Source organism: Onychostoma macrolepis, chromosome 19 (genome assembly GCF_012432095.1).
Source record: "Onychostoma macrolepis isolate SWU-2019 chromosome 19, ASM1243209v1, whole genome shotgun sequence".
In the NCBI taxonomy this organism is placed as follows: domain Eukaryota; kingdom Metazoa; phylum Chordata; class Actinopteri; order Cypriniformes; family Cyprinidae; genus Onychostoma; species Onychostoma macrolepis.
Window position 1 is genome coordinate 1804575 of NC_081173.1, and position 18944 is coordinate 1823518.

At 37.2% G+C, this 18944-nt stretch overlaps 1 protein-coding gene across 3 annotated transcripts in view; it reads right to left on the reverse strand.

The window, feature by feature from the left end:
- The window catches only part of LOC131526318 (retinoic acid receptor beta-like), a 115770-nt gene that overhangs the window by 12438 nt on the left and 84388 nt on the right, over positions 1-18944 (reverse strand). For all 3 annotated transcript variants that reach the window (XM_058754560.1, XM_058754562.1, XM_058754561.1), the window contains exon 4: positions 6044-6204. In XM_058754560.1, coding sequence (XP_058610543.1) covers positions 6044-6204 — 161 coding nt within the window. The remainder of the gene's footprint in view (positions 1-6043; positions 6205-18944) is intronic.

Here is an 18944-nt window from a genome sequence, read left to right on the forward strand (position 1 = left end):
ACATCCTTGCTGAATAAAAGTATTCACTACTTTTAAAAAAAGAAAGAAAAAAATGACTGATCCCAAACTTTTGAACAGTAGTGTATAGTGTTACAAAAGGCTTTTATTTTAAATAAATGATGAGCAGAAGAAACTACTTTAAAAGACATTACAAACCTTACCGATCCCAAACTTTGAACGGCAGTGTATATATTTATATACACATTTATCTGGAGTGCATGATCTCAGAATGTTTATTGGTATATACCTTCCAAATAAAACATTATATGAACATAATTCAAATGAAAATATTACAGCTGGACCTTAAAGTTAACAATGGTAATAAAGAAAAGAACATACGGATATCTCAATTACACATTTAACAAAAAGTGGCCCACTTCACCCAATATATACCCTGCAGTTAAGATGCCACCAGAAAGTTCTCTGGAATCATTGTTAGAGAACATTGTCAGTCAGAGGGCTGGGTTTTATTCAGCTTTTATTCAGATATGCGTTCCAAAAATGGATAGAGATTTTCTCCCCATGCTTGTATGCAAATGTATACAATGTTACATTTACATTACATTTTACATTTAGTCATTTAGCAGATGATTTTATGCAAAGCGACTTACAAATGAGGACAATGGAAGCAATCAAAATCAACAAAAAGAGCAATGATATGCAAGTGCTATAATAAGTCTCAGTTCGCTTAACGCAGTACATGTAGAAAGATTTATTTATTTATTTTTTTAATTATATAATAAAAATAAAACAGATATAATAGAAAAAGAGTAGAGCAAGCTAGTGTTAGAGACCTTTTTTGCTTTTGTTAATTGTATAATAAATGTGGCCCTGGACCACAAAACCAGTCTTAAGTCGCTGGAGTATATTTGTAGCAATAGCCAAAAATACATTGTATGGGTCAAAATGATAAATTTTTATTTTATGTCAAAAATCATTAAGATGATTAATTAAGAAATCCCTAAAGACCATGTTCCATGAAGATATTTAGTGAATTTCCTACCGTAAACATATCAAAACGTAATTTGTGATTAGTAATATGCATTGCAAAGAAATTCATTTAGACAACTTTAAAGGTGATTTTCTCAGTATTTTGAGTTTTTTGCACCCTCAGATTCCAGATTTTCAAATAGTTGTATCTCGGCCAAATATTGTCCTATCATAACAAACCATACATCAATGGAAAGCTTATTCATTCAGCTTTCAGATCAATTCAATTCAGTCAATTTGAAAAATTGACACTTATTTTGTGGTCCAGGGTCACAAATAAAAAGAAAACAAATAGATATAATACAAAAAGATTAGAAAAGCTAGTGTTAGTTTTTTTTTAAAGAATATAATTAGAATAGTGAGAACTAGAGTTAGAGGGTCAAATAAAGATGGAAGAGATGTGTTTTTAGCCAATTCATGAAGATGGCTAAGGACTCAGCTGCTCGGATTGAGTTGGGCAGGTCATATCACCAGGAGGGAACATTTAATGTAAAAGTCTGTGAAAGTGATTTTGTGCCTCTTTGGGATGAACAATAAAGTGACTTTCACTTGCAGAACGTAAGCTTCTAGAGGCACATAAGTCTGAAGTAATGAATTTAGGTAAAGGGGTGCAGAGCCAGTGGTGGTTTTGTAGGCAGACATTAATGCCTTGAATTTTATGCGAGCAGCTATTGGTAGCCAGTGCAAATTGATAAACAGAGGTGTGACATGCATTCTTTTTGGCTCATTAAAAATTAATCTTGCTGCCGCGTTTGGATAGAACTGGCTGTAAAACCTGCCAAGAGAGCATTGCAATACTCCAGTCTGGACAGAACAAGAGTTTAAACAAGGAGTTGTGAAGCATGTTCCAAAAGAAAGGGCCTGATCTTCTTGATGCTGAATAAAGCAAATCTGCAGAACCGGGCACTTTTAGCAATGTGGTCTGAGAAAGTCAGCTGATCATCAATCATAACTCCAAGGTTTCTGGCTGTTTTTGAAGGAGTGATGGTTGATGTGTCTAACTGGATGGTGAAATTGTGATGAAACGATGGGTTTGCTGGAACCACAAGCAGTTCTGTCTTGGCAAGGTTGAGTTGAAGGTGATGGTCTTCATCCAGCAATAAATGTCTGTTAGACAAGCTTAGATGCGAGCAGCTATTGTCGGATCATCAGGATAGAATGAGAGGTCATCAGCATAGCAGTAATATGAAAAGCCATGTTTCTGAATGACAGAACCTAGTGATGCCATGTAGACAGAGAAGAGAAGTGGTCCAAGAACTTAGCCCTGAGGCACCCCAGTAGTTAGATGTTGCGACTTAGATACCTCACCTCTCCAAGATACCTTGAAGGACCTATCTGAGAGGTAAGACTCAAACCACTGGAGTGCGGTTCCTGAGATGCCCTTTGCCAATAGGGTTGACGAGGATCTGTTGGTTAACTGTGTCAAAAGCAGCGGACAGATCCAGCAAGATAAGTATTGAAGATTTGGAATCCGCTCTTGCAAGTCTCAGGGCCGAGTCAGTGTAGCTGCGTCTCGTTCACTGCGGTAGCTGTATTACTGAAGTCTGCGAATTATGTACGGTTGTCAGAGTTTTCTGTCATCCAGAATGCTCAAGAGAAGAAAAAGGCTGAGTGCCGAGCCACTGTGGTGTGTATTTATCATAATTTGCCCACCATTACTGCTTGACTTTGTTTTTATATGCTCTCAGCATACCAGACTGAAGTAGCAAACATTCATTATAACTATCCATATCCATGCTAAGACCTGCCTGCAGAATTCAGTTAACTACATAACCAGCGTTTTTATTCTTGGACCAACAGTATTCACTCTTTTGCTTGTGTGTGTATTTGTACATCTCTCTCTTCACCTGACTGTACAACCAAAACTCATCACTCCAGTCACAGTCCTGCTATTCTGTGATGTTTCACCACTGAACTTTTTGCTCAGATTCAAATCCCTCCTGACAGCAGTTCGGCTTCAACATTTCTCACCATATCTTCATAACTATATCACACACTAAGGGTGTGTAGTGAAGCCAATATCTGTGTCTGTAGCAATGGCAATTTTATTTGTATCTGTGTCTGTATTCAAAGAAAAACAGATATGGGCGGGGCTTTAAACGAAAGTTTGTCAAAACTACAGTCAATTTGAAAAAGAAATGTAAAATGTTCCATTCATAGTTAGCAAATATGTATGCCTTGTATAATTCATAAAATTATTATGTTTTATTATACAACTTCTGTAAATGTTTTACAGAATGCTTTACTAATACTGAATTGTAAATACAAGGAAAAAGTTTTTTAGTAGAGTACATGGGTGTCATTTGTATGTCACCACCACTTTTTGTCAAATTGCAGAGAAAAGCATCCCCAATCCCTCATGCTTCATAACTTAAATCATACATGTATTATGAAATACATTTGTGCCAGACTTGTTCTGTTATGCACAGGACAGGACATCTAATTACTGTACATATTTTGGTTGGTATAGATGTATGTTTTTAGGTTTATTAAGCAATATTAAATAATATTTTGACTTGATTAAAATCAGTTAGATGTTAAGTTGCTATCAATCCATGTGCTTTTGGATAACGTTGACAGCAGGATATTTTACTGTAGATAAATATCTAAAATCACAATGCGACAGTGAGTGTAAAGTGAATGAGTGTAAACTCTATGAATTAAAATGAGAGCCGCGTTGCAGTTTCTGATGTGCAGCAGCAAGTGTGTGAATTTTTCAAGGCAACCCACATTGCATGCTGATTTCCTATAAGGGCTGTGCAGAAAAGCTAACTTGAAACTTCACTTGAAATCAGGTAGAAATAGCTCTCTGAGGTAACAATCGCAGGTCACACTTTTTGTGGTGTGTGTAGAGTGAAATCAGGGGCGTTTCCTCCGAGGAGGCAAGAAAGGCAGTCTCCTCAAAAAATTGGATGAGAAAATAATAGATATTACAAAAATAAAACAATGCAAATATTACTAAATATGACATTACAATTATAAACGTCGCTCGTTTTTATAAAGTAAGACTGTCCAACAGCGACACCCACAGCTAAAGTTACAGCGGAGGCTTGGCTCCCCTCATCCCATTCACTTTAAACAGAGACTCCTTAGCGTGACGCAACTTTACTGGGGGGTAATTGAGAATGAATGGGGGAAAGTCACGTCAAAATAAAACTTGAAATGGCCTGAAAACGTGATGACTGCGTTTTAGTAAGCATTCAGCTTGATGAAATGAAAGATGTATCTTCGTGTCTGTAACTGTTTTGATGACGATGACCCGAAAATAAGATGACTATTAAAAAGAACAGCTGAACATCAGTTCACAAATAAAAAATATTGTTAACATTGTGAACAAACAATGACATTAGCATTAACATTAACATTAGCTACAGTATTTATTAAACTTTGTTAACGTTAGGTAATAAAAATACAGTTGTTCATTGTTAGTTAATGTTAATTCACAGTGCATTAACTAATGTTAACAAACACAACTTTGGATTTTAATAATGCATTAGTAAATGTTGAAATTAATATTAACCAAGAGTACTAACGTTAAATGCTGTAGAAGTATTGTTCATTCTTAGTTTATGTAACTAAAGTAGTTATCTAATGTTAACTAATGAAACCTTATTGTAAAGTGTTTCCAAAATATTGTTCAAATTGTTACCGCCTTTAGTTATTATTTTGGAATAAATGTAAAAAAAAATGCACAAAAACACTACAAAATTAATAATAATAATAATATATACATAAACTGCCTCTTCATTTTAAAACACCACCACACGCCACTGAGAGAAATTGTTTCCTATTATTTGTCATAATTTTCAAGTTATGAGATTGTGTATTCATTAGAGGTTACTGGACCTACACTATTATTGGATAGATTTGACTGTTAATGTAACATATTTTCAAGTTGTATTTAATGCACTAAGAAGTGTCTAACAGCGCTCTGAAGATATACGTTTTGTCAATATGTATGTTAGGAATCGAACCCATGACTTTGGTGTTGGCAGAACCATACTCTACAAGTTGAGCTGCACTAAAATGTATGTGTACCGTAAATAATGTGTTTAGGGATTAGACATTTTTGCACTGACTTTCAACTGATTTATTACAAAACAATCCTAAATTAAAATTTCATAAGAATCACAGCTAATAGAAAAGTACTCTAGCACAAATAGTGCCCTTTCCTGAGAATTAAGTCAACAACGAAAGCCACACCAGCATTCAGAACAAGACACAGCCTGTTATTAAAAGATGAGTGTTTGTGTATGTGAACACAAACCATGATTACCCACAATCCATTGCAGCCGCTGAACTCCCGTTCAGAGCTCAGTTAATGGAGCAGTCACGTCAATCTGAGCCACCTCACACTGAACTAATGCTATATTTACACACACTGCAGCTGTCAGCTATCTCTACATGGAGCATACACTCGCTGTCAATAAAATCATAATAAAACCTCATCTGGAGCGGCTGTCATTCAGACAACACTCCCGTACATCTAGTGTTTACATGTCAGGGACTTTGCAGAGCTTTCTGAGACAGGATCTACATGTCAGTGTGAATTACAATACAAAGTTCCCACAAGTGTAATGAGAGATTAATGATGTTTTTTTTTTTTTTTTTAATAATACAAGATCTAAATCATAGTGAAATGGGGTGGGGGTGGGGAAATAACCCCATGACATTTCTCTATCAAAACAACATTTGAAAAATTCCCTGGTGGAAGACTGTACAAAATACTGGCACCAATAGTTATTGTAAAACATTTCTATGTTGTGCTGCTCAAAGTGTATTTGTTGTATGTGGTCAATGCTGAGTCAGAATATTTGTAAATGCTATATTTTTATAAATATTTGTTGACAGTGTTTCTTCTCCTTACATACTCCTATTTTTCTTCGCATTATTATGTCAATTCCAGCACCCCTCTGCACTATTCATAATAAAAGCATTATTGTATATGAGACCCGTGTGTGCTTATCACATCCCCTTTGACACCGACCCACACTGAAATACGTCTCGGGGCCGCTGTACGAGTTCTTTAAGTGAGTGAGTGAGAGTGACTCACCGTGGTGTACTTGCCCAGCTGGCAGAGAGAGGGAAACGTCTCTTGGTGAGCCTTCCGTATCTTCTCGATGATGGTCTCTAGTTCTGCTGTCAGCTCATAACTCTCGGCCAACTCCTGCTTTGGAATCTCCTTTTTCTTCTTATTCCTGTCATTTCGGACAGCTGAGAATGCAAAACAAAATCCAGGGTCACTCATACTTTGTGGTCTGTTTATATTTCAGTGATAATATTCATTCATATATATATATATATATATATATATATATATATATATAAATTTGAGTTGGTGCGGGACACTATAGTTAGTTTATGTAAGAGAGGATAGCAAAATAAAGTAAACTGTGACATGTTATACCAAAAAGTTCTTCATACACTTTGACCTGACCATGTTTTGCTTAAGTGTTTTTTTCTTTAATTGCTAATGCGAACTTTTTGCACCACAGACTGAACAAAATTAAGCATTGCTTGGTAATTGGCTGACCTAAAGTGTTATTATCTAATTGTGTACTTAAATTTATCAGCTAACAACTATTCAATCGAATTCATCACATACCTTTCTATCAAAGTTATCTGACATTATCAAGATGAATTTGTTCTGACACAGTTTAACTCTGAGTTCTTGTCATATTTTATTACCATTTTTTTAAACTATAACAAATAAACTGTGATAATGTGAGAAATTTTGGTTTGACTAATGACTATATGTACTGTATATACTGTATATAAATAAATTCTACAACCAACTAACTTGATTTCTTCAGATTTGGCCATAATGAGGTATCATAACTATGCTGCCTACTGCATATTTTGCCCATATGTCTTTATGTCAGGAGTATACTTATGATACCTTATTAAAATGCTGCCTAGGATGCATTTTTGGAAAAGAGCTAAAATGTATAAAATAAGATGCACAGTACACAAATGATTTTATTAATATGCCTCACCTTTATTAATAGTGTAAAACTTTCAGCAAAAGTTTTGTTTTATTTAGTTATTTATTGAAGATACAATGAAAATCTACACCTACTGTACATGGGAAATTACAGTATATGAAACATGAGCAATACAGGGATTTAAAAGAGAAAAAGAAACTCTTCAGTAATAGTTCCTCACTATTGTTATACTGTGTCAGCACTTAGTCAAACAATATCCGCAATGGAAAATTCTTGCAGAATCGAACAGAAATGGTCTTTGCAGTTATAAATATGCTTCAATCCACAGACTTCAGTAGGCTGATCCCCACTTCAAAAGAAGCATCTCTGTCAATGAAAGTGCAGCATTTGGTCACGTCACATCATATTAGAGGCGTGTTATGAGACAGCCTTGATCTAGCCGGGGCGTTACAAACACTGAAGCTTCTATCTGTTAACACTGCGTATGAATTCAATGCCACGCCAGAAACAGTGCAAGCGAATGTTGCTGGACTGTAGCGGGATCTTTACAGTCAGTGTTGGGAAAGTTACTTTGGAAATGTAATAGGTTACAGATTACAAGTTACCCTATTTAGAATATAATAGGTAGTGCAACTATTTCAATTACTCTATTAATGTAACTTATTACATTTGATTACTTTTCTAAATTTCTAATGAATGTTTTCAACTGTTAATCATTTTGAAACATTTAAAGCAGGCAGGGTAACATTACAGTAGGACTCAACACTGATTACTGTCAGACTTTCAAAATCCTTGAGAAGATTATAATAATTTAATTTTAAAGCACAGCCACCATGAAATCAGAAACCATTCTGAAATTAAATACAGATTTAAAATCAAAACAAGAAATAGTTTGATAGCTATGATACTATTTTAAATCAAATCTTTGCATAGCTATGACAGGAAACACTGGCATCTAACAATGCCTTGGGGAACAGTTAATCTTAAAAAATAAAGCATATACATAAACCCTATTCTGTCCTATTCTCTGTCTTAAACTCCTGAAACATTGGTGTCTCATATTTTAAAGCAGTCAATAAAATTTGGGAAAGAAATCAATCCAATCTGTATATTATATTCATATTTAACACCCTTTGTATTCTTTAACATTTTCATAAGCAACTGTAATTTAATTACACATTTTTTCTCAGTAACTGTAACCGATTACAGTTACATTTATTTTGTAATTAAATTACATAATTCTGTTACATGTAACTAGTTACTCCCCAACACTGTTTACAGTGATGTTGCCCAGATTTCCTTAAATTAGAACTGGGCCAAAATCAAGGTCAATAATTAAACATTGGTGAACTGATGTACCCCTAATGTGCATAACAATTATGACCCTTAAACAATTTTTACAAAAATGATACCTTTTTTGAAGAACAAATGGCTTTTAATATTGTATTTGAACTCAAACATATCCAATACTGTAGCTTTCTTTTGCACTAAATCAAAGACTCCTACAGCACCATGCTAATGTCCCACAATATGGGAACGTAACAAATACTGTGGCTTCCATCCCGTCGGCACAGCATCAAACTGCATCTGTAGACGTATGTCAAGGTCGATGAAGCACACTGCTCTATTATTCAGCTACAAGCTGGAGCCCAGTCATCGGCCAGCATTATTAATACAGAAGAGGCTGATGAAGTTCGCACTGCTGCATGAGATCATTAAGGAGAGAACACCTGGTGTTATGGAGGGCCGTCTGGGGACCGTCCTGTTTCATTAAGCCTCGGAGGGGCTCATCTTTGAAGCTGCTCTCTGCAGGAGAGGAGTCTCAGACAATACCCCCAAACAAGGCAAAGATCTTTCTCAACAACGCCAACCCTAAATCAGACCTCCGCAAACAATCCTGATGAAATTCAAAGCAAGTTCGGTCGGCCGCTGTTGTTAGTGCAGTCCCCCAGAGAGACTGTAGCAGCCATGGCTGATAATGAAACTGATACCAATTTTCTCATACATATGCCCTAGTAAAATGTACACCCTCTTCATATTTAAAAAGCAGAGGTCCTTAAAAAGATTTATATTAGATGAGATTTATTTATAAGGGCTCTAAAAAGTACTGACCTAATTACAACAAATTATTCATATGATCCTTTAAGTAGGAAGATCGTTGCATTGTTAAAAGTATAAAAAAGTGCAGACTCATATAATTATATACAGTGGATTCAGAAAGTATTCAGACTCTTCATTTTTTGGTTATATTGCAGCCTTCTGCTAAAATGCTTTCAATTATTATTATTTATTTTTTTATATATATTTTTTTATATCTGTCTACACTCCATATACACCATAATGTCAAAGCAAAAACCAGACTTATGATAGCTTTGAAATTTATTCTTTCTTTCTTTAAGAAAGAAACTGAAATATCACATTGACACATGCACTAAACTTCTTTGCAATGACATTTTAACATTTAGCTCAAGTGGATCCACTGATCTATAACAGAGAACTTGATTGCTCATAACATCATAACAAGTGAAGATCATCTGATTTTAATTAGTAAACTTGGTCACACTTTATTTTAAGGTCCAATTCTTGCAATTAACAAACTATGAATTTTGCTTCAATAAACTCCTAATTTGCTTCTACACACACACAAACATTTGTTTTTGTGAAAAGTGGGGACATCCCACAGGCGTAATGGTTTTTATACTGTACTTACTGTATGTGCTATTGCCCTACACCAACCCTACACCTAACCCTACCCCTTACAGGAATATTTGTGCTATTTCAGATTTTCAATACACTCCATTCTGTGGGATTTATAAGCGTTTTGAAAAGAGGGGACATGGGGTAATGTCCTGAAAAGTCACCTTCTCCTTGTAATACCTGTCATACCCTTGTCATTATACAAATGTATGTCCTCATTTGTCACAAAATCGCACACACACACACACTCACACACACACACACACACACACAAGTCAAGTCAAGTCACCTTTATTTATATAGCGCTTTTACAATGCAGATTGTGTCAAAGCACTTAACAGTATCAAATTGGAGGATAGAGTGTCAGTAATGTATAATGATAAGATTAAACACTCAATTTTCAGTTAAAGGCATTTCATTATTGAATTCAGAGATGTCATTGTCTAGCTCAGTTTAGTTTAAATAGTAGCTGTGCAATCAAATCGGCGATAATCGCTAGAAATTAAGTGTCCCCAACACACACACACACACACACACACACGCATTTAACACTTAGGAAACTAAAATGCCATAGAATTTGTGCTGTTGTATATGTCTGGAAATAAAATACACACATCATAACTTATTCTGAGAAATAACACTGACTGTGTAAAAAAGACATGAAGCTTTATGGGGTGAATCCCATTTCTCTGAATCATATTTGAGATATAAATCTGGGAGTAAATCTGAGTAAATTGTTTGGACATGATTTGGAAAGATATAAACCTGTAAGAGCTGAAAATGTCTATCAGAGCAAAAAACAAGCCATAAGGCCAAAAGAAGTCTCTGCAGAGCTCAGAAACAGGACTGTGTCAAGGCACAGATCTGGGGAAAGCTACAAAAAATCTGGAGTAAGAATGAAACAATCAGGAGTCTTTCTAGAGTTGGATGCCCAGTCAAACTGAGCAATCAGAGAAGAAGTGCCTTGAAAAGAGAGGTGCCCAACAACAGGATGGCCACTGTGTGGAGATCAGAAGCGTCTCCTCAGTGCATGACACATGAAAGCCTGCTTGGAAGTTGCAAAATTGCACCTCAAGAACCTCCAAGTGTCATATCTACAGAAAACCAGGTGCCACTCATCACCTGCATAATACCATCCCAACAGTGAGGTACGGTGGAGGTAGCAGGGGTGTTTTTCAGTGGCAGGGTCAGGGAAACTGGTCGTGGTAGATGGAAGTTATTTAGGGACAACTCTGTGAATGTCCTTGAGTGGCCCGGCCAGAGCCTGGACCTGAACTGAGACCGACAGTACATCCAACCTGACAGAGCTTGAGAGGATCTGCCGAGAAGAAAGGCAGAAAATCCCCAAATACAGGATTGTTGCATTATACCCAAAAAGACTTCAAGCTGTAATTGCTGCCAATGGTGCTTCAACTATGTACAGCTAATAATAATAATGCAATTGCCTCCTTGAGAAAGAAATTCCAGAAAGCAAGGTTAACTTACCATCTGCTAAACCCTGAACTCTCGGTTGATTAACCCAAACCTTGCTCACTCGACAGTTCAGTCAACACAGAGTATGTTCCTGGTTAACACACAAGACATTCTCAACAGAGCGACGAATCGACGATTCACTATGGAAACGGACACTAAGAAAAAACGCGCCATACTACTTCTCTCCTCTTCTTCTGTTCAAAGACCATTTGCATACCTAATTGTTGGTTGTACAATCATTTTTCATTAATTTTTTCGTTTGATCTTTAATCCTTGAGAATAAGAATTATATTGTTAGTTTGATACTAATTATATAATAAGTCATATCAGATATGTAATTTTATTATAGAAATATATTATAGAAAATACAGATCCATGATGTGTGAGATGATAATAAAATATAATAAATACATATAATATAATACAGTTTTTTCCAACTGCTTACACACAAAATCTTTTCATGTCACACGATTTCTGAAACCTCTCACACAAAGTGCAAAACTACACACCAAATCTCCAAAACCATAAGCTATTTCTCAGCCTTTGACTCAGTTTTCAATTGCATAAAACACTTTTTTCAAAACACTACACACAATCCTCAACCTAAAACACAAAAATCTAACAGAAAGTGACTTGCTTTCCTTTTCCAAACACAACCAATCAAAATGCTACACTTATTCACCAGGTCACACACACACACTCCTCACATGTGCAAACACTACTTGCTTAACTGATCACTAACCAATCACTGCTTTACTGCCATCTCTGATGAGATTAGGGCAACACTTGTTGATCATGTGACCAACCACGGTTTGACCTTGAGAGAGGCTAGACTGAGAGTCCAGCCCAACTTGAGTCGATTTACAGTGGCATCCATAATTAGAACCTTCAGAAATGAGAACAGGTATGCAACTATCTAATGACTGTTTTAATATTACAGTAATGTACAGTAAAATACGTATGACTGCATAGTATTGCATAAACATTTGTAACTCTAAGCCATCCATTTACTGCACTGCATTGAATGAATGAGGTTCGTTATCATGCTGTACTACATTTTTTTGTAAATTGGTAGTTTTCACCAGGCTGTTCTGGTCCAAAACTGGTTTGCCACCCATCCACAATTTGTAGTTTTGTACCTACCCTCATATTCATCTTTTCTAAATCCCATAGAGGAATTCTTCTCAGCCTGGCGCTGGAAAGTGTATGATCGCCAACCCTATGCCCGCATGTCACTTCTCCAGGCAATGGAGGACGCATGTGGGGACATAGAGGTTGCCTCTGTCCATGCTAGGAGATACTTCCCTCGATGTTTGGCAAGAGAAAACGTATCTTGTGATGTGGACGAAGTATTGTGGCAGACCCAGCCCGGAGAAGAGATGAAGCATAGCTTGGCACTGGTGACTAATGATACGCAAGTGCTATAACAAGTCTCAGTTAGCTTAACGTAGTACACGTAGCAAGGTTTGCTACAAAATTGTATAATAAATAAAAAGAAAAGAAAAGAAATAGATAGAATAAAAAAAGAAAAGAGAAGGTAGTGTTATTATTATTTTTTTTAAGAAAACAAGCAGTTAGTAAATGAAGAGAGTTCAAGTCTAAAAGGGCCAAGTATTTTTTATTTTTTTTAAAGAATAGAATTAGAACAGAGAGTGCTAGAGTTAGAGGGTTAAATAAAGATGGAAGAGATGTGTTTTTAGCCGGTTCTTGAAGATGGCTAAAGATTCAGATGTTCGGATTGAGTTGGGCAGGTCATATCACCAGGAGGGAACATTTAATTTAAAAGTCAGTGAAAGTGATTTTGTGCCTCTTTGGGATGGCACAATAAAGCAACGTTCACTTGCAGAATGAATTTAGGTAAAGGGGTGCAGAGCCAGTGGTGGTTTTGTAAGCAAACATTAATGCCTTGCATTTTTTGGTAGCCAGTGCAAATGAATAAACAGAGGTGTGACATGCATTCTTTTCGGCTCATTAAAAATTAATCTTGCTGCCACGTTCTGGATTAATTGTAAAGGTTTGATAGAATTGGCTGGAAGACCTGCCAAGAGAGCATTGCAATAGTCCAGCCTGGACAGAACAAGAGCCTGAACAAGGAGTTGTGAAGCATGTTCCGAAAGAAAGGGCCTGATCTTCTTGATGCTGAATAAAGCAAATCTGCAGGCCCGGGCAGTTTTAGCAATGTGGTCTGAAAAAGTCAGCTGATCATCAATCATAACTCCAAGGTTTCTGGCTGTTTTTGAAGGAGTGATGGTTGATGTGTCTAACTGGATGGTGAAATTGTGATGAAACGATGGGTTTGCTGGAACCACAAGCAATTCTGTCTTGGCAAGGTTGAGTTGAAGGTGATGGTCCTTCATCCAGTAAGAAATGTCTGTTAGACAAGCGAGATGCGAGCTTCTAGGATGGAATGAGAGGTAGAGTTTAGTGTCATCAGCATAGCAGTGATATGAAAAGCCATGTTTCTGAATGACAGAGCCTAGTAATGCCATGTAGACAGAGAAGAGAAGTGGTCAAAGAATTGAGCCCTGAGGCACTCCAGTAGTTAGATATTGTGACTTGGACACCTCACCTCTCCAAGACACTTTGAAGGACCTATCTGAGAGGTAGGACTCAAACCACTGCAGTGCAGTTCCTGAGATGCCCTTTGCCAATAGGGTTGACAGGAGAATCTGGTGGTTAACCGTGTCAAAAGCAGTGGAGAGATCCAGCAAGATAAGTATTGAAGATTTGGAATCCGCTCTTGCCAGTCTTAGGGCTTCAACAACTGAGAGCAAGGCAGTCTCAGTTGAATGTCCACTTCTGAAAACAGACTGGTTGCTGTCAAGGAGGTTGTTCTGTGTGAGAAGAACTTGGTTGAACACAGCTCGTTCAAGTGTTTTTGCAACGAAAGGAAGAAGGGAAACCGGTCTGTAGTTCTCTAAAAGAGATGGGTTAAGGGTGGGTTTCTTAAGTAGTGGGGTTATACGAGCCTGTCTAAATGTTGAGGGAAAAACACCAGTGTGAAGGGATGTGTTAATGATGTGAGTGAGTGCAGGTACAACTGCAGGAGAAATGGCTTGAAGGAGATGAGATGGAACAGGATCAAGCGGAGAAGTATTAGGATGATTAGAAAGGATGAGTTTGGAGACTTCTGCCTCAGAGAGTGAAGAGAGGGATGTGAACGAGTCTATGTTTGCTGGTAAGATGTGCTTGATAGATTGTGGAGTGGAAAATTGTGCACTGATGGTTTTAATTTTATTAATGAAGAACGTGGCAAAGTCGTCAGCTGTTAGAGTTGATGAAGGATGGGGAGTAGGAGGACAAAGGAGGGAGGAAAATGTTTTAAAGAGCATATGAAAGTTAGACGAATTGTTAATTTTATTATGATAGTATGTCCTTTTAGCAGAAGGGGTGGTACGGGCTGGCCTGGAAGACAAGGGGCTAAATAGTGTCTAAACAAGATGTAAGAGTGGAGCAGAAAGTATCAGTAGCACTGTTAGCATCAAGAGATGCTAACTGTTTAGGGGGAGGAAGCGAAGATGAAACCATAGCAGATAGCCGGGAGGGTGAGAGTGAGTGGAGGTTACGTCGAAAGATGGCATGTGGAGGGGTATGTGTTGTGTCAGGAACCATTTTGAGGTTAAAAGTAGAGATGTTCCGATACCTAGGCTCAGGGTATCGGCCGATACCGAGTACTGATTCAATACCTGGGTGTGTATCTGGTTATACAGCTGTATGTACTACTAGCCCTGTATGAATTGATACAATTATTTTATGGTGTGCTTCACCATATACTGTGAGATAGATAGATAGATAGATTGATAGATAGATAGATAGATAGATAGTCTGGCGAGTAAACAAAAAAATATAATATATAAAGTTTGGAAAATGGCACATCTTTTTACATATCTAAAAGTACACTCTTAACATCAGTCAGTCAAGCATTATAAATATATTACGATAATCAAGTATTATTTAATGATATAACTTTAGCAATTAGAATTAAAACTTGGTAACCATGTATGAATACATATTAGTCATTTTAACTGAACTTAAGACTGGTGGTGGTGCTTTTTTGGTTATTCAGTGTTTCTGTAAAAAAGGGGGGAACTATCAGTAATACTGATAAGATAATAATCATACTATGAATTCTACTAAGAACAATATAAAACGCACGAGCTGCTGGATTCATGAATATTAATCAGGTTGTGTGCGTTCGCTCAAAATGATTTGCTGAAATCAAAACAGGAACGATAATAGGTGAGTGCCAGTCAATGAGATTGTCGTTTGCGCATTAGTTCTGCCTACTACCGGAGAACCCGGCAGTTCTTAAAAGCTGAAGAATTCCAAAGGAACTCCGTTATTTTGACAGGAAAATACAACAAAGAATATCGTTTATATACCATGCAGAATTGATGCGCTACATGTAAGACTCTCTCTTTGTGTGTGAGGAAAAAAGCAAAGCGACGGCGAGTCATGCACTTCACACTAGAGCTTACGGTACGTCAAATACAGATGCGCTGCGCATCCATTCAGATGATCTGAAAAATAGTGAAGAAGAATTGATTTCCGATTTGCAGTGTTACGCAAAGCTAGTGCGCATAACTCTAGGTCTTGTTTAAGAAAATGGTATCGGATCGTACATGGGTTCAAGTACTCGCTGATACCGATGCCAGAATTTTTTGTGGTATCGGTGGAATTTCCGATACTAGTATCGGAATCTGAACAACCCTAGTTAAAAGTGAGGAAGAAGTGATCCGAGGTGTGCAGTGGAGTAACCAGCACATGATCAGTGGAGCAGTGTCGTGTGTAAATAAGGTCCAGTTGGTTGCCTGACTTGTGAGTAGCCGCAGTTAACACTCTCTTGAGATCAAAAGAGGCAAGCAGAGTGTAGAAGTCTGCAGCCTGAGGTTTATCTAGGTGGATGTGTAAGTCTCCAAGCATAACTAGGGGAGTACCATCCTCAGGAAAGAGAGCAGCACATCTAATTCATTGAAGAAGTTACCTTGTGGTCCTGGGGTGTATTCCAGAAAGCAGGTTATGTGACATACCCGGGTATGTTTGAGGATAAGTGAGCAGATAACCTCAGCTTTCGGTTCCAAAATCGGCGGTTACTTTCAGGGTATGTAAGTAACCATAGCAACTTGCTCTCTGAAGATAACCATTTATCTATCTTTATTCTTGGGTTGATGTTTGTTTATTTGTTTGATCTTGAATTTTGTAATGTTATATGCTAGGTGTGAAGTGTTTGTCTCCCCTCTTGTGTTATGATGGGCCTGTCCTTTCCTTTAAAAGCTGATATTTGTTCCCTGTGTTAGGTCAGTTTGGTTCTGTTAGTTTGCTTTGAATGTTTGTTGTTTTGACCTCATTATTCCCCTTATGTTAATTTATGTTAACTGATCCTTTGTTTGGGTTCAATTAAACCTTAATTTGGAACCTTCAGATCCAACAAGTCGAGATCTTTAACCACCTTACCACAGCATTTCCTCTAGGTTCAGCTGTTCTTTCTGGTTATTCTGATACTTGTCTTTTTCTTTCACCTGGTGTCATGGTGTCCTTCAGAGCACAATCGTGTGTGTTGTGGTATTATTAATGAGACATGACCAGCACACTCACTCACTCTAGAAGTGCGGCTGACCATCTGTGCATGTCCAGTATTGTGGTGACCTAACAGATGCAGCAGGAAATAAATGCAATATTTCTGAAACCCAGAATGCATTGCTGTGGAGAGTTGAGTGTCATGTTTATGTTCTGTTCCATATGACTCTTATTTTGGTATGTAATAGAGTTTTATCATTTATACAGATAACTATTATATATGGCAATACAATAAATATAATAACCATATTAGAATAATATTACGCCCACTGGAATCTCGTCAGTAGGCCATGCATGTGCTGATAGGTCTGAAGTGAACTAACCCTGAAACAGAACGTACTCCGGAGCAGGTTATGTTTAGAGAATAAGTTGCTATGGCCACTTACATACCCTAAAGGCTCTGGGTTTCCATTGTTTAGTCCCCTGTTTCGCTCACTTGCTTAGTTGACTCATTTTCCTGCGTATTTAATTCCTTGTGTTTTCAGTTCAGTTTGTTGGTTCTCATTGCATTTTGGTGTGTTTTTTTTGTTGTTGTTGTTCTTTCGCATGGTTCCTGTATTTCTGTGAGTTTTGTTTTCCCTTTATAAGAGTTAAACGGCTGCAGACAGATCCTTTTCTCACCTGGTTTGAACCCGCTGTGACACTGAGGTCCATGCAAGGTTATTACATTTTTTAATTAGTTTTATTTTAATACCATTTCAGGATTACTCTACATTGGAATGTAGCTTTAGTCAGTTTCAGTTGTGGTAATTATAGTGAAGAAGTCAGTCTAGGATTGCATGCAGTCAGTGCGACCGATCAAACAGCGGTGTAATGATGATGGTGGTCTGGGGAAGATAAAGTGCTGGCAATCTCCTCATGGATCTAAACATGGACAGCTGGAGTTCTGCTGCTCAAGCGCTCTGAGTATCTGTCTATCTTTCAGCTGTGAAATGCTACAGATAATCTCAGTGAGGTCATTACAGGCTCTTGACGGCTGCTAATACTAGCGGTGTAAATCTGCAGCCTGTCTCCGAGACAGAGAGAGTAAAATAACAAGGTGGGAGGAAGATTATGAGCTAATGGCTTGACTGTTACTCAGTTTCAGAAGTGTCTCGCTCCTTGACAGTGATACAGTCTTACAGACCTATTCACATCAAGAGAGGTGCAGCAATGTGAATCTCCAATGAAAAGTCTGATGTTTAATTCAACTGAATTAATGAAAAACATTACTACATAATTTATAACAAGTCAACTACATAATGTAACTATATGGATGTGCCTGAAGCTGAATACAGTACCTTATTCAGAAAGGCACGGAGAATGATTTCAAAATGATTTCATACTAATGAACAGAAAACCAACGAGCCATGGTTTGAATGCAATGAATATATTCTGTTTATAATCTCTTCAAAATGTGTTATTCATGCTGCAATAAGAGCAATGTGTTGTTGACCATTTAGACACTATGAGTCTTGATTTACTGATGTATAAAACAGCAAAGTAGTTCAGAAATACCATGTTTAGCTTGTTTTAAAATGTATAGCTACAAATTCAGTGTTGCTTCACCCAAAATACATTAATCAAAATAAATAACCATGATTACAATTTCAAGGGAAAATTATTGATAATTTAGGTGAAGTTTTGGTGCAATAATTTGGTGCTTTAAATATTCAATTTGAATGAACTTAATACATCTGCTCAGATCGACTTAAACATTACTTTACACGCTTTTTTATTCTCTTTTCCAATACACAGCAAACAAAACTTGCTAACCGATAAGAGTCATGTTTAGGTCATGTGCCAGTATGCTGTTGCATACGACTTGGTGGCACTATTTTGCTAAGTGACAGTGAATAGCAGAGGAATAAGAACAAACATGAGAATAAAATACAAAAACAAAAAAACCTGGTATATCACCATCCTGATATGCAAATAGATTATTATACCACTGACTTTGTGTATGTGCTCTGTCTACTTTTTCATAAGTGCCATTTTTTACTGTCAAAGTGTGAAATTGTATTTTTGTTCGGCCAGTCTGACATATTTTTGCATGCAAAAATTTGAATTTTCGTATCCAACCTTTGTGTTGGTACGACCAGGCCTTAAATACAACTGAGGTCCTCCATCTACATCAATGACTAAGACAGCTGCCACACACGTCTCTAGCTTCACTGAGACAACTACACACGGTAAGTTAAAGAGCAAGAAATGGAGGGCCGACTGTGATATTGCTTCATTTGTCGCTCTTTTGTTCAGAAGAAGAGCGTGAAAAAGAATCAC